Genomic DNA, 15,715 nt, shown 5'->3' with positions numbered 1-15,715 from the left:
TATGCCATATTGATGGACTTAGAATAGGTGGAAGACAGCAGAGTTCCAAAAGTAATAATATGCACTGATTCATTGTCAGCGGTGTTAAGCATAGAAAATGGGAATACAAGTAATCATCAGAATATTCTGTATGAAGTTATATTTGCTCACCATACAGTGTGTAAACAGGGCAAACGTGTAGTAATAATGTGGACACCAGCTCATATAGGCATTATGGGTAATGAAAGAGCAGATAGAATGGCTAAGAAAGTTATTAAAAGAGTAGACATAGAGGTACAGATACCATTATCTAAATCTGAAGGGAAGTGTATAGTTTGGAGTGAAAGTAACAAGTTATGGAAAATGGCGTGGGATAATGAATCTAGAGGGAGACAATTGTATAGGTTACAAAATACAGTACAAGTTAAAAGAAATAAAGGAATATAGCTATATTATTGCTAAAGCACTAAAGCACTTTCTGGATGAATGCAAACTGCATTTCGTTGCCCGTGTGTGCAATGGCAATAAAGTTGAATTCTATGCTATTCTATTCTTTGTTGTGGTTGATGATGAGTGTATTTTTCCTTTTTTGCATGCTTTTACTGTATTTATTGGGACGTCCTCCGGAGAGACTCCTCCCCCCTGCTTTCCCTAACTAATTAGATAACCTGGAGGGCACAGGGGACAGCAATCAATCAGGCCTCCTTTGTTGGCAGCGAGAGGCCAAAAAGAGGGCCTGTCAGGTCGGAAAAGGGGACGTGGCCGGACGGAGGGCAGGAGGAGAGAGCCATTGAGTAGCGTGGCGGCAGGCGCAGCCAAAGGCAGTGTAGCATTCCAGCCGGACTTTATTCAGACGATGCACTCAATGATCATTACGGATGGTCCATGGTGGGGTATTCCAACCCATTTATTCACAAGTTTTACCATAGAAACATCGTAAGAGCTGTAATCATAACATAAAACAAAATAAACATTCACTTGATATAACCACATTTCCTAAATGCTAATTAATTCACAGAAAAGGCACAAGAGGTGCTAGCATCAGCCTGCTAGATCACTCATAAACTTGTTAACAATCAAGTAATAAATTTACAAATTGTCCGAAATGTTAACAACAAGAAAAATACACAAACATACCTGTTCGCCTTCCAGCTAGATGCTAATTTAAAGATGGATGGGAAACGATAACCTTTTCATTAACCTTTTCTGCAGCAAGCAGTAGCAGTACGATCTTCCTTCCCGGAAGTTGTCCGTTCCGAATTTCAAAATAAGAGTCTAATCTATATTATAAGGTGTAATTCGTTCAGGGATTTAACTGTTTGAAAAATATCAATGAGACAAATAATCTGGGTCATTTACACTCCCACCAAATCATTAGTGTTCCAAACATCATAACTCCATAACCATAGGAAGAGAGAACACAAATGATTTCATAATACAAATAATGACCAAACAACAGAAGCATAGTATGCAAGGAATGAACTAGTCATTTTCCAACAATAAGACTAGTTTTTGAACTGGCCGTTCGAGCACTGACTGCTTAGTGAGACGTTCACCATTTTTGCCAAGTTTCCTGTCACCTAGACATAGCTTTACTCTCCTAACCAGTCCATCTCTGTCCATTGTAGTCTCTACGACTCTTCCCAACCTCCATTCATTTCTGGGCAAGTCTTCATCCTTCATTATGACTATATCCCCGATCTGCAGGTTTCTCTTTGGGGTGTGCCAGCGTTGTCTAAAGGCAATGTTGGCCAAGTACTCTTTCCGCCAACGGCTCCAGAACTGCTCGGCCAAATATTGTACGTGGCGCCATCTCTTTCTCGCATACATATCTTCTCTTATGAACTTGCCGGGGGGAGGAAGGGCCATGGTAGACTTCAGGGTAAGTAAGTGGTTTGGTGTCAGTGGCTCAAGACTGTTGGGATCATGTAGGTTTTCAATAGTGAGAGGACGACTGTTAACTATCGTCATTGCTTCATAGAAGAATGCTCGGAGGGAAGCATCAGGTAGGTTTCCAGGTGAGAGACCAAGGGTTGCGTTGAGAACACTCCTGACTGTTCTAATTTGACGCTCCCACACTCCACCAACATGACTTGAACCAGGAGCATTTAGGATGAAGTCACACTGCTTCTTAGAAAGGAAGTTCGTCAGTTTATCACCATCAGTTCATTCTTGGCTCCTAGGAAGTTACTGCCTTGGTCAGATTTGATCTGGCGCACGGCTCCACGTATAGCAATGAAGCAGCGCAGCCCAATTATGAATGAGTCTGTAGATAGGTCCTCCAGCATTTCCATATGGATGGCTCTAGAGGAGAAGCAGGTGAAAAGGAGACCATATCGTTTTCGCACACTACGTCCTTGCTTGCTATAGAAGGGTCCAAAGCAATCCATTCCACAGTAGGTAAAAGGTGGAGATGGATTTACTCGCTCTGGAGGGAGATCGGCCATTTTCTGTTCTTCTGTCCGTCTCCGAAGCTTCCGACAAACTACACATTGGCGAAGATAGGATGCAACCGTCCTACCAATTCCTGGTATCCAGTAACCTCTTGTCCTAATTGCACTGAGAGTCATCCCCTTGCCTTGATGCTTGACTTCTTCATGACAGTATGCTATGATCATCCTTGTAACATGATGTTCCTTTGGAATGATGGTAGGGTGTTTAACTGAGAGAGGAAGGTTTGAATCACAGAGTCGACCTCCCACCTTAATCACACCATTGTTGTCCAAGAAGGGGTTGAGGTGATGTAGCTTGTTATGAGGTGGCAGCTGACAACCTTTCTTCAATAGCCGCACTTCCTCCGAGTATGTTTGTCTCTGCAGATCTTTGATGATGAGGCGCTCTGCTTCTTCTCTTTCATGCACTGTAGAGAGGCCGATTGACTTATCCTTGTTAATCCTTCGAAGAATGCGAGCCACTGCACAGATGGCGCGAGTCCAGGACGAGAACTTTGTCAGCCGATAGGTAAGAGAATCTTGTTCTACAGTTTCTGTGTTTAGAGTCCGTGTTTCCTTAACTTCTGGATCTCCGACTGACAGTTCCGGAGCCACCTCTTCTGAGAGGTCAACTCCCTTTTCCCATAGAAATGCAGGGCCGGTAAACCAGTTCGATGATATTAGCTCATTGACGAAACAACCTCTAGAAGCACGATCCGCAGGATTCTGGTCGGTAGGGACGTATCTCCATTGCCTTCGATTCGTGTAGAGATGTATCTTCTGGATACGGTTGGCTACGAATGTATGAAAACGTCGAGCCTCGTTATTGATGTACCCTAGTACAACCTTGGAATCGGTCCAAAAATGCTCTTCAATGTCCGCACATCCAAGTTCTTCCTTCAAAACATTGCTGGTTTTCACAGAGATGACTGCAGCTGTCAACTCCAATCTTGGGATCGTGGTAACCTTTGTTGGGGCAACGCGAGATTTGGCCATGACTAGTGCACAGTGGATGTCTCCTTCTTCATTGCTAAGCCTCAGATATGAGCACTGTCCATAGCCAGTAGTGCTTGCGTCGGAAAAGTGATGTAACTCACGTTTGATAACCTTTCCGAAATCTGCCGGGGCATAACTTCGGGGTATATTTATCCTCTCCAAGTTGTTGATGTCGTTTTTCCATTTCTCCCACCGTGGGCGAAGATCGTTGGTTAGAGGGTCGTCCCAACCTGTTCCATGGCAGCACATCTGCTGCAGCACTTCCTTACCAATGAGCAAAAAAGGGGCTATGAGACCCAAGGGATCGTACAGGGATGCAACAATGGACAATATGCCTCGACGCGTTGCAGGCTGTTCCTTAAGGTTGGTGCTGATCTTCAGGCAGTCTGATTTGACGTGCCATTGGATGCCTAATGCTCTCTCTGAAGGTAAGTTATCAAAGGCAAGGTTGAGGTCTTTAATGTCTGATGCACGTTCAGTTGCTGGTATGCTTTCCAGGACAGCTTTGTCGTTGGACACAAACTTGTGGAGCCTAAGACCACCCAGGGCACAAAGTCTTCTGGCTTCTTCTGCTAACTTGATAGCCTTCTCTGAGCTGTCTGTACTTGTGACTCCATCGTCGACGTAGAAATTTCTCAGAATGAACTGAGAGCCTAATGGGTATAGGTCTTTATTTTCTGTAGCCAAATGCTTCAAACCGTAGTTCGCACAACCAGGCGATGAGGCTGCGCCAAAGATATGCACCCTCATACGGTATTCTTGGGGCTGTGCACTGAGATCTCCTTTCTTCCACCAAAGGAAGCGCAGGTAATCCTGGTCCGACTTCCTCACATGAAATTGGTGAAACATTTTCTCTATGTCGCACATCAATGCAGTGGAGTGCAACCGGAAGCGAAGGAGTACACCGTTGAGATTGTTCATCAGGTCAGGACCAGTGAGCAGATGATCGTTCAGACTGGTTCCCTGGTACTTGGCAGAGCAGTCAAACACCACGCGCAGTTTGCCTGGCTTCTTGTCGTGGAATACACCATGATGAGGTATGTACCATTTTTCGCCCTCTTTACCATCATCGTGGACTTCCTCTGCATCACCCTTTTCTATGACCTCCTCCATGAACTTGACATACTGTTCTTTGTACCCTTTATCCTTTAAGAGCTTCCTCTTTAGATGGCTCAGGCGCATGACTGCAAGCTGTTTGTTGTCAGGTAAGGTAGGTCTCTCCTTAAAGGGTAGCGGCATCTCGTAGTGACCTAGACTGTTCTTTCTGATGTGGTTCTTGAGTTTGTCCAGGAACAGGATGTCCTCCTGAGACACTGGTTTGCCGTCTTCCTTAGCATCCTTTGAGTGTTAAAGTAGTGCTTTTGTGACTACGGATTGACTTTGTCACTCTAGATGCAGTGGATCCATAGATGGAGCGTGCGTAGCTGTTCTTAAGCAGCTCCCTGAGACGGTGATGTGCTTGTTCTGCATCATAATCACCATCGAGGTCTGACATTCTTTCATAGGTAACTTTCATAATGTCGGCTGTAACTGCCTCACAACTGTCAACGTGACGTCTTAATTCTGGAGAAGGTGTAATGTGACTTCGTATTTCAAGGTAAGTGTTTAACACAGTTTCTTTCTCTTTCTCCAAAGCATCCATCAAAGATGCCAGCTCTCCTTTACTAATGTCTGACTTGAGCTGCTCTCTTGACTCTCGGGCTCGAATCTTCCATCTTTCGTATGTTGAGATGAACTTTTTTTCTCTTTTTCTTGCTTCTTCCTGTTGCATTTCGAGAGCCTTTGGAGTTGGGATTTTTGTTCGAGTGGAGCGTCGGAGGCCTTCTTTAAGCTCGCCTTGCAAGTTGTTCAACGTTTCTTCTCTGCGTTGAATTTCCTTCTCCAAAAGTTCTATTTCCGTAGTTTCTGATGTGTCTTCAAGAGACGCCTTAAGCCTTTCGATTTTATTCTGCAGGTCAACTATCTGATGCTCTAGTTCTGTTTGTGAGGAGGGATTCTCCATTTCCTTTATGTTTATGTTATTTACTTATCTAATTTACAGGCTTTAGTTAATGAGCTGCTTGTGGTTACTATAACTTACAGGCTGCATTAACAGAAGGGAGGAGAATCTTTGCACTTTAAACCAAGTTGAAATAGAAGCAGATAACCAACACAAATGTTGAGAAGAAATGTATAAAATAACGAATGCAACCAGCTAGCTGTTGCAAACTGATGTGGTGAAGTAAACCTCTTATGCTAAACACAAATCCAATACACTGTTAAGACCGTACAGTTACAAATTGAATCAAATGCCCCCTTAGAGTCAGTAGAAAGAATGATAAATAAACAGTGGTGGTGGTAAATACCAATAAACAAGACTAATTCACTTGTTATCACTTCATGTCTGTTATTTCTTAATGCAATGTCCTTAGTGCAGATGTCCACAGTAGTTGACGTCCTCTCTCCTTTTTAACCACCACTGATGAGCATGAATGTCCTTTCCTTGTCAATTATATTGAAATGTTCCATACCTTTTCTGACCGTCACATCAAACCATTAAACCAGCTGCATGATGATCATAAAGTCTCTGTCTAGAAGACCCATAGAATGGCGCTGAGCTGCTCCGTGAAATGTCTTGTCAATCCCAGACGAATAGCAACACAGCTCCGTGACTCGTCCTCGTGGTGCAGCGTGGCAGCAGGATGATGCGGGGGATCAGCTCTTACTGTAGCATTCCAGCCGGACTTTATTCAGACGATGCACTCAATGATCATTACGGATGGTCCATGGTGGGGTATTCCAACCCATTTATTCACAAGTTTTACCATAGAAACATCGTAAGAGCTGTAATCATAACATAAAACAAAATAAACATTCACTTGATATAACCACATTTCCTAAATGCTAATTAATTCACAGAAAAGGCACAAGAGGTGCTAGCATCAGCCTGCTAGATCACTCATAAACTTGTTAACAATCAAGTAATAAATTTACAAATTGTCCGAAATGTTAACAACAAGAAAAATACACAAACATACCTGTTCGCCTTCCAGCTAGATGCTAATTTAAAGATGGATGGGAAACGATAACCTTTTCATTAACCTTTTCTGCAGCAAGCAGTAGCAGTACGATCTTCCTTCCCGGAAGTTGTCCGTTCCGAATTTCAAAATAAGAGTCTAATCTATATTATAAAGTGTAATTCGTTCAGGGATTTAACTGTTTGAAAAATATCAATGAGACAAATAATCTGGGTCATTTACAGGCAGGGAGAGCCATGGAGCGCCAATTGGCGGCAGGGCGCGGCCGCAGGAGAAGAGAGCGGGCCCTTGGTAAGTTCATGGCAGACTTCTTCCACGGTGGCGGCCGGAGTTTGGAGCTCTGCCCTCCCGGGGTAAGTTCCGACTGTTAAGATTCATAAAGACGCCCCGGTAAATTAAGAAGAGTGACTGCCGCTGCTCTCCTGTGCTTAGCAGAAGCGGGAGCGGAGTGGCCCGACGAAGGACGCTGGCGGCCTGGCCCTACTGGTGGACACAAGAAGTGTGGCGGATTCCGATTTGGACCCTTGGGACTTTGGCTCGCTGACTGAGGAACACTTTTTTTTTTTTTTTTTTTTAAATTGTGCTGAGTTTTACGTTGTTTCGATTATTCTCTTCCCTGATCAGAGTATTTTTTAATGCTGTAAGTAAAGTGTATTTTTATTGACTATTTTAACCGGGTTTACACATCTTTCTGTTCCCGTGATCATCCCCTGCTGCTATTTCCGTTTTAGTTCCCTTCTAGTATACATCCGTGACATGCATATGTGCTTTCCTCTATAAAATACTTTACTCTCTGATCTGGCCTGAAAAGTTTCTTAATTGTAAGAATTTTTAGAAGGCTGAAAAGGAACCTCAAGGAGGGGCTTCTCATAACGACTTGAATTACACTATGCTCCGATGTGCACAAAATAAAAAGTGATGGAATGATACCACAGACATAACAGAGTTAATGACACTTTATAGATTCATTTGTAATGGGACGCTGGTTGAAGTTACGGTAAAAATCCTTCAACTTTAATTATTAAGAAATGAAAATGTCATTTGTAAATGACCAGAAGCATCTAATAACTGTTGCTCTCAGCCTGGGGAACATAAAAATAACATTTGCTCCACTACTCTCCAACTGTCTAGAAGAGTTTTCTCTCCTCCACCCAGCTGTTCAAAGTTTTATATGATGTTGGGATTTATTTTTTTTATTTTAAGGCCAATATCTCATAATTGGCATCACATATGTGTTTTTATACTTTTCTGATTAGATCTGTGTCCTCGTTTGTTTTGTAGTCTTGCTGCTTGACTTATCAGAAACTTTTCACAGGTGAATATCTAAACTGCGCAGAGGAACATTTATTTCTAAATTCCAAGCTAGCTAACTTGTCTAGTGGAAGTGCATTTTCAGATTTCAGTTGACTTACATCATTAGTGTCTGCTAGAACTTGTGCTTCCATACAAGTACCACCTATTTTATAAAAAATGGAAAAAATATTAATTTTTTAAATGAAAAATAGTTTCATAATTAGCAAAACATCACAACACAAAACTCCATTTACTTTATTTCAGAAATATTTTTATTTGAATTGCAACATCATCTTCCTCTGCTGCTTCTGTCTACTGAGGAGATGAGAATCTGCCAAAGAACAGGATGGACTTGGTCTTATTGTGTCTGATGAAGAAGAGGAAGGGGTGATCTGCTCTGAAGTGTGTGTCTGGTATATAACAAAGAAGCCTGATCACAACACCTGTGGCTGCAGCGGCCTCCGTGCCCTCCTCATTAACCTCCACAAAGGCCTTGTGGGCCACCGTAGACAGGAAGAGCCCCCCTTTTCCCATTCATGCCAGACAGGTCAGCTCTTCTTCCACAGAACACGTCCTTCATACCCAGTTTAGCCAGAGCTTCATTCAGCTCGTAGTCTTCCTCCAGCTTGAACTTTGGCAGGTGAAGGACAACTTCTGAATCAACTTCCATGTTTTTCCTGTCGGTCCATTCATTCAGCCTCTCCTGTGTTAGCTCCTTCTCCAGCTGGAACACAGTTAATACATTTTGTCATATTTCTTTTGCTCCCATTTACATTCATTTTATATATGAAATCAGGAGCTGACTTAAATTCTTGAATGATGAAATTTAATAAAGTAAACTAAAGTGAAGCAGAAGAGTTTTTGTGGCTTTTCTTTACAGGAACTTGTTTCTAGGCTGTGTACCTTCAGCAGAGGGTCTGAGCCGTCTGAGGACTCCTTAGGCAGCAGAATGAACATGCTGAGCTCCTCACCCACATAGGGCAGCTCCAGGATCTGCAAATCATGGTCAGGAATGTAGTTGTAGGGAAGCTTCTTCCTCTGGTGCATCATCTGGACTGGTACGGTCTCATTCTGACACACAGGAAATCCAGGCGATCAGATCATGTTACTATAAAACTTCTGATGGTGCTTACCTTAAACATTTTAAACAGTTTTCTGTATTCAGACTTTGTGTCCAGATTTTGTAACCTTCAGTTAAGTTTCTACCTGTTTGACTTTAAAGGGCATCTCTTTGGTGTTTGCCTCATCAAATGGGTTCCTCCAGTTGCCCTTGAAGTAGACAGCATTGACCAGAGCCAGTCTGGTATCCGCATTGACTGTTCCTGGCTTCAGAAGGTCTTTTATCTTATCTGACAGGAAATACAGAAACACAACAATATTTCGTTATAATCCACAGAGGATGCTAAAATGATTCCCTGCTGTTCAGGCTGTGGAAGATGCACATTCTCACTTTCTGTCTGCTGCTCGACCCAGCTGTTGATCTCTGCTCTGCACGCCTCTGGAGCTCCGATGAAGTCCACAGTCTTCAGGTCTGCCTGGTAGTACTTCTGTGTGGCTTCAAGGAAGTCCTGCAGAGAGCAGACATCTGTTTATTAATCCAGTCTTTGTAATGAAGAACTTTATGAAGAGAATCATTGATGTGGACACTCACTGGGAGGAAGTGGGCAGTGTCAAGAGATTTATTCTAAATGACACTTCTTCAGCTGAGAGTCTAAGAGTGAAGAGACACACACTGTAGATCTTTACTTGCAAGGGCGGTCACAGAACGCTAACAACAGAGTGGGGGCCCTGTGATCAGCGCTCTGTTCTTGCACTTGTCTTTATTTATATACAAAAATAATACAACAGTGAATACGTCTATTCATAGGCAGAGGAAAGTTAGTGCGTAGGGAGTGAAGATAAGAGTGGTTTAGGTGTATGCGTGTGTGTTGTGAGATTCAGAAGGATTCAGCCTCTCTTCTTGTTAGGGAGCGCAGATAAAAGTGTCCAGCTCTTCCTCTTCCTGGCAGGAGTGAAATAATAACAGCTTTTTCAGCTGTGAGAAAGAATTTATAAAACAGTCCTGTAGTGGACAACAGTCTAAGTCATCAAAAGGTCAACATACAGTATTCTATCATATGCAAACTTATATCATTAAAAGCTTATACTGACTACTAAGTACAATTTTCCATTGACATTCCCTCCTGTTGTCAGTATAACTTTCAAGTGAGATATCAGTATGTAACATCTTGTTGTACATTTTCTGTCACATCATCATTTGTCACGGCTATGTATGCAGCAACAGTGGAAACAATTATGCGGTTAATCATGAGTTTCAGACATGGCAGGATACATGTTACAAAAACACAAAATAAAAATAAAAATACTCCAACTCCAATGAGTAAGATAAGATCACCGACAGAAGTTACAGAATGTGAGCAGAATACTATATATATATAAATACAGAGACATATATAAACAAGCGTATACAAAAGGGATAAATAGAATAAATAAGAATGAGAATACAAAGGAATTGCAAGTATTTCAAGTATTTCAAGTATTGAAGTCTATTGCACCGTTGGTTTTTAACAAAAAGTATTGCACAGTGAAAAGGCAGTAGTAGTCTTTTTAGTAGTCACTTGTATTATTTACATAGGCCTGATTTTGGGCCTGCTGGATCTGTCTCAAGGCGTTCAGGGCATCAGTCATGTTTGATGAGTGTACATTGTCTGATGTGTGTGTGTGTCATTTCTCACTCAATCAACAAGTGCACGTCTGTTCAGGTGTGTGTTTCTCTTCATTCTGAGTCAGTGTGTGTAGATGTGTATGTTTGTGTATGTTGGCGTGTTTATCACTTTCCTGTTCTGGTGTTTTGAGTAAACCACGGCCTGAAGCGTGTCCTGGGGTCCTGCCCTCCTCCTTTTCAGTCCGGTTGCGACCATTGCTGCTGCTGCTCAAAGTTCAGTCTGTCCTGGTTTTGGCCCCAATTGGGGCAGTCCTTTCTCCAGTGTCCATGCTCACCGCAGGTGAAACCTGCATCTTCTTCTGTGTTTTGTCCATTCTGAGGTGCCTTTTGACCTCAGTTGCTCCTCCTGTCTCTGGCACGCCCTTTCTTCTGCTGCCCGATCATCCGTGTTGGTCCGTCACTGTCCTGTACAGTGTTAATGCAGAGTTATCAAGGTCAGCATTCTTTTGCTCGGCCTTACTTTTCATTCGGGCTTAATGGGCGTCTCGTCACAGCTCTGTCAGCTGAAGCTGTCTGTAAATCTCCCCCGTGTAGTGAAACGGGCCTTGGATTTAACGCTCTCCGTTTCTGCTGCATGAGATCGCTTTCCTGTAGCACTGTTGACATTTTTAGATTGTTGTTATGGGTCCAGCTGCTGCAGCATTTGGTCAGGGTCAGGGTCAGAGATGGTAGAGGGGAGAGCAGGAGTCCAGGTCAGCTTCGGCTTTCAGGACCGGCAAAGCAGCCTGTAATTAAACATAAAGAGAAAAAACAAAAACAAAACAAAAACAGACGAACAGGAAAATGATGTTGTATTGGCTGTGTTATTCAGAGAGGGAGAAACACCGGGCCAGGCCCTGTGTCAGCCTTCTCTCCCCCTTTTTTGTTTTTCCTCACAATATAATCAACTCATAACCCACCAAGTTGACAGGACAACACAGGTAGATATTGAAATTCGTAAGATCACGTTTAAAAGCACAAAAAAGGAATTTTCCTTCCTTCAGTAATCACTTGTATGATTCAATCAGCAGAAAACATCTCACAATTTGACTCTTAACCACTAAATTTGTTGTTTCATCACTGGTTGGTCATACCAGTGTCGTTCTTTTTTTGAAGTTGTTGTCCTGCAACCCAGAGAGTTTATTTGTTAGTAGTGGATAAACTTCAGCATTTGATAACAAAACTATTAAGTTTTCCCTGTTTTAACACTAATGAGAGATATAGGCGCATGTATAGTGTGTGCTGTAGTGTAAGCTGTTCTTCATTGCATGTATGTGTATTAGTAGCTTGCATGCAAGGCCTCTGGGCCTGTCTCACCCAAAAAAGCATTTTCTCAACAGTTGCCTTTCTTTCGCGTGTGTTAAGAAAGGCAAATGTGCTTGTAGCAGTTGTGAGATTATTATGCTGTCATATATTACATTATACCTATAATCAAAATGAGTGAACCATGATACTGCTGTAGGCCACATCATACTTCTGAGTTAAAAGAATGTGAAAATCATTAGATTTATTAGATAGGTTTGTATTATCCTATACTGCTGATTTACTGTGAGTGAGTTACACTGTTTCATGACATTTCATACTGCCGAGTTATGAAGAGAATATTGTATTCAGAGAGCAGGGGTCTCTCTCTCTTTTTTTCCCTCTTTGTGATAGTAAAAAGAACAGAGCACATGCCACGGGAGCGTCACCCCCACCTTTGGTGGAGGCAGAAAAACAGGGAGCCAAGGTCATAACTCAGGCTCACTAAGAGTTAGAAAGAATATGAATACTTAGTTTGTGGCTGTGGCGCATTCTGTATAGCTTCTTTTCTTTGTTTAGTAGCTTTCTGCCTTCACCTGAGAGTGTGCCCTAAGCATGTAACTTCAGGTCTCCATAATTGGAGTTTATTTAAAGATAAATAAGATGATTTCATTTATTGCTCGCAGATCATGCACTAAATGGTATCTTGCAGTATTGGCTGTCTTCACCACTTAAACAAAACATCACTCTTTGTTTTATTATTATTATTACTATTATTTTAAATTCTCCTTTCTCAAAAACATAGAATTAAATTGTAGTTGTTCTTGGCTGAGAAACACAAAACCTCCCTTTTTTCCCTTTTTTCTTTTTCAAAACAAGAAACTAAGTTTTAACTTTTCTGGCTTGTCACCTAAAACAAAACAGACAACCCAGCTCTCAGCTGGCTCTGAACAGAAGTTACAGTACTCATCACTCAAGCAACATTTCAAAAAACAAAAGAAACAAAAACAAAACTTAGCACACTACACAGAGAACAACAACAATACACAACTGAAGATGTTGTTCTTGTTTGTTCTCCTTGAATTTTAGAATAAAGTTATTACATCTGCATTAGTAAATCATATGCCTAATCATTATGTGCCACTGTGATCCACAAGTATGATCACAAATTTATTCATTTTTCAAACCAACAAAACAAAAAACAAGTTACCGATGGCTTGAACGCTTTACACACGAGTCAGGATGCAAAAAGGCTGCTGCCAAAGACAAATCAGAAGCGTGAGGAAAAAAACTGAGCCCACAGACAGCTTCATGTTTGAGCTTTAATAGCTGTTTCCCTCCCTCTGATGTGTTCTTATGCAGCTCCTGCTCTAAAAAATGTGTAACCTGCTCATCAGCTTAGCAGTGACCATATATTTAATTCAGCTTCTCAATTGTGTAGCTTTAGCTGTTGTATACAGGGTTTTTAGTTGTTAGTATAGGTGTGCTCTATATTTCAGCAATGTCTCATCTAGGATGACAGGTTTTCGAGCAGGTCAAGTGCCTCTATGCACTTGATTAGTTTAGATATTTTCTTTATTTTCTTCATCTCATATGTCATTATACTGAATTTGAGCAACCTTAAGCTTGATGCAGATTACTTCTAACAATTATCCACCTCACATCATAGCTGACTGAGGTGCCTCTTCATATTAATATTATTCCATTATTAATGTTATTATCTTTTTATATAACAGCAATAGTATATTACAATATTTTATTTATATTTTATTTGTGTCCACCAAGGGCTGAGGGTGAGCTGCAGTCTCACCCTTTCCCAAGCTGGAGACATTTTCCTTTTCACACATTTTCCTTGGCTGAACAATGACACAACCTTAATATACCTTATGCATCTCTCTATTTCATTTAATATGTGTTTGTGTGAGTTATGTATTTTCTTTCGTTCTATTCATTCTGGGCATGGTCTTCATCCTAACTATGTTTCATTGTTAATACCAGTTTACAGGTTGTTATCCTTGCTTTTATTAGTTTGAATACAGTAGAGATAAGCTCTAATTTAATTTAACATTTTGTTTATTCCACTTTATTCCTCTTATGTTTATATGTATTCAGTTGGGTCTGTATCCAGCCCTTTTTAAACTTTGATCTCTAATCTTTTACTTGACGAGGGATTATTATGTTCTTCCTAGTCTGAACTGCTTCTTTGTTTCTTACAGTCACGTGCAAAATGTCCCTCTTTTCCACACCTCCAGCATGTAGTACTAAAACCACTGCTTGGTGTGTGTCTAGGTCTGTCTCTACCTCTTGCTCTTCCCCTACGCATTCCTCTCCCTCTCTTTTGGCCTCTGAAACCTCCCCTGTAGCCTCCACTAAAAGCTGTGAGAACAGTGTCAGCGTCGAGGGCAAAAACTGAGACCTTCTCTTTCTTTTTCACCACTGTCTGTGCATGGTTAGCATATTGAAACGCCTCATCTGCTGTGCCCGTATCTTTGCGTTACCCAGTGCTTTTCTACATGAGACCTAATGGGTGGTAGTAATCCTTTAATGAAAGTGCGTTTAAATTGTTTTTTCTTTTCCTCTTTCTTTTTCTCCTTTCAGCTTCGGTTTCCCATGCTTGGAAAAGTTTATATTCTTCTTAACGTTTTAATTTTTCCTTTGGGTCTTTTGTTAATGTAATTTCTTGTTTCAGGGCAGCTCTCAGCTGGGTAACAGCTGAGGGATTGCATTTCCCTTCCCAGCTGTGGTTTTTAGCTTTTTGTGGATTTCTCCACCTATTTGCACTTATTCTACCTGCTCCTGTTTGTTGTTTTTCTAAATATTCCTCATCAGGTGTTAATTTTGCTTGTTTATTCCCCATTGTCAAAGATTTTGCTGGGCTGTCACTGGCACGCTTGACTTCAGAGTGGTTGCTGATACGCCCTTCTACTTCACTTCTAAAAAAATGAAGCGGTATCAGTTTTACGAGATAAAACTCAACCGTTCTCATTTGTCACCAGTACGTGAGCCTCAAGCAAAGAAAACAAATAAAATAGAAGTAGTTCAGCAGCGTATTGTGCTGTAAAATCAACTTACTTCTAGACACATACACACATACACACAGATAGACATTTATGCTGCTAATAATTTGTCACGAAGTATTTAACAGCTACCTCTGAAACTGGTCTAAACTTAGTTCTTTTTGGCCTTTTGGCGAACTTAACCTATTTTACGCGTTTCTTAAATAATTTGTCACGAGATAATTTCGGCTACCTCTAAAACTGGTCTAAACTTAGTTCTTTTTGGCGAACTTAACCTATTTTACGCGTTTCTTTAATAATTTGTCACGAGATAATTTCGGCTACCTCTGAAACTGGTCTAAACTTAGTTCTTTTGGCCTTTTGGCGAACTTAACCTATTTTATCATTTTATTTTACGCGTTTCTTAAAACCTTCGTGGCCGTTTTACAAAATAGTGTTTCTCTCACCCTCAGACGTCTCACTGGTGATTCGGATCATCAGACTGAATCCCACCGCCGTGGACCAGACTAAAAACACCGGCCTGGACCCGAATTTAAACGTCCCAGGGCTTTCGGCCTCGTCTAAGAGGGCTGTGCACAGACTTCGGTGCTGGCTTCCCACGGCGTCAGGAATCAGTTCTGGATCCTTGGAACAGAGTCACAGATAACAGTTCTGATATTTCTGATCCGGCTCGAAGGACCAAAATAAATGTCAAGAGATTTATTCTAAATGACACTTCTTCAGCTGAGAGTCTAAGAGTGAAGAGACACACACTGTAGATCTTTACTTGCAAGGGCGGTCACAGAACGCTCACAACAGAGTGGGGGCCCTGTGATCAGCGCTCTGTTCTTGCACTTGTCTTTATTTATATACAAAAATAATACAACAGTGAATACGTCTATTCATAGGCAGAGGAAAGTTAGTGCGTAGGGAGTGAAGATAAGAGTGGTTTAGGTGTATGCGTGTGTGTTGTGAGATTCAGAAGGATTCAGCCTCTCTTCTTGTTAGGGAGCGTCAGATAAGAGTGTCCAGCTCTTCCTCTCCCTGGCAGGAGTG

At 41.6% G+C, this 15,715-nt stretch overlaps 1 protein-coding gene and 1 pseudogene across 2 annotated transcripts; both read right to left on the bottom strand.

Moving 5' to 3' along the window:
- Nucleotides 1–621: 621 nt before the first annotated feature.
- Nucleotides 622–7,498, bottom strand: LOC120434018. 2 transcript variants are annotated; one of them, XR_005608891.1, is made up of 2 exons: nucleotides 1,117–7,498; nucleotides 622–922 (listed from the first exon to the last, which is right to left on the bottom strand). XR_005608891.1 is itself a non-coding variant. In XM_039601386.1 (2 exons), exon 2 carries the CDS (start codon nucleotides 4,644–4,646, stop codon nucleotides 2,127–2,129), a length of 2,520 nt encoding a protein of 839 aa, XP_039457320.1. In that variant the 5' UTR covers nucleotides 4,647–6,230; nucleotides 6,425–7,498; the 3' UTR covers nucleotides 622–2,126. The 2 variants fall into 2 exon arrangements, 1 of the variants encoding a protein (XP_039457320.1); XM_039601386.1 differs by having other exon boundaries at nucleotides 622–6,230; nucleotides 6,425–7,498.
- A 473-nt stretch (nucleotides 7,499–7,971) lies between these two features.
- On the bottom strand, nucleotides 7,972–10,405 carry LOC120433842 (annotated as a pseudogene).
- Nucleotides 10,406–15,715: the final 5,310 nt, after the last annotated feature.

The sequence above is a fragment of the Oreochromis aureus genome, linkage group 17 (genome assembly GCF_013358895.1).
Source record: "Oreochromis aureus strain Israel breed Guangdong linkage group 17, ZZ_aureus, whole genome shotgun sequence".
Taxonomy (NCBI): Eukaryota; Metazoa; Chordata; class Actinopteri; order Cichliformes; family Cichlidae; genus Oreochromis; species Oreochromis aureus.
Note: the sequence above shows the minus strand (reverse complement) of the source record. Positions and strands in the feature narration are given on the sequence as shown.

Coding starts and splice junctions, on each gene's coding strand:
- LOC120434018 (XM_039601386.1), bottom strand. CDS start 4,646: ATGCCGCTACCCTTTAAGGAGAGACCTACCTTACCTGACAACAAACAG.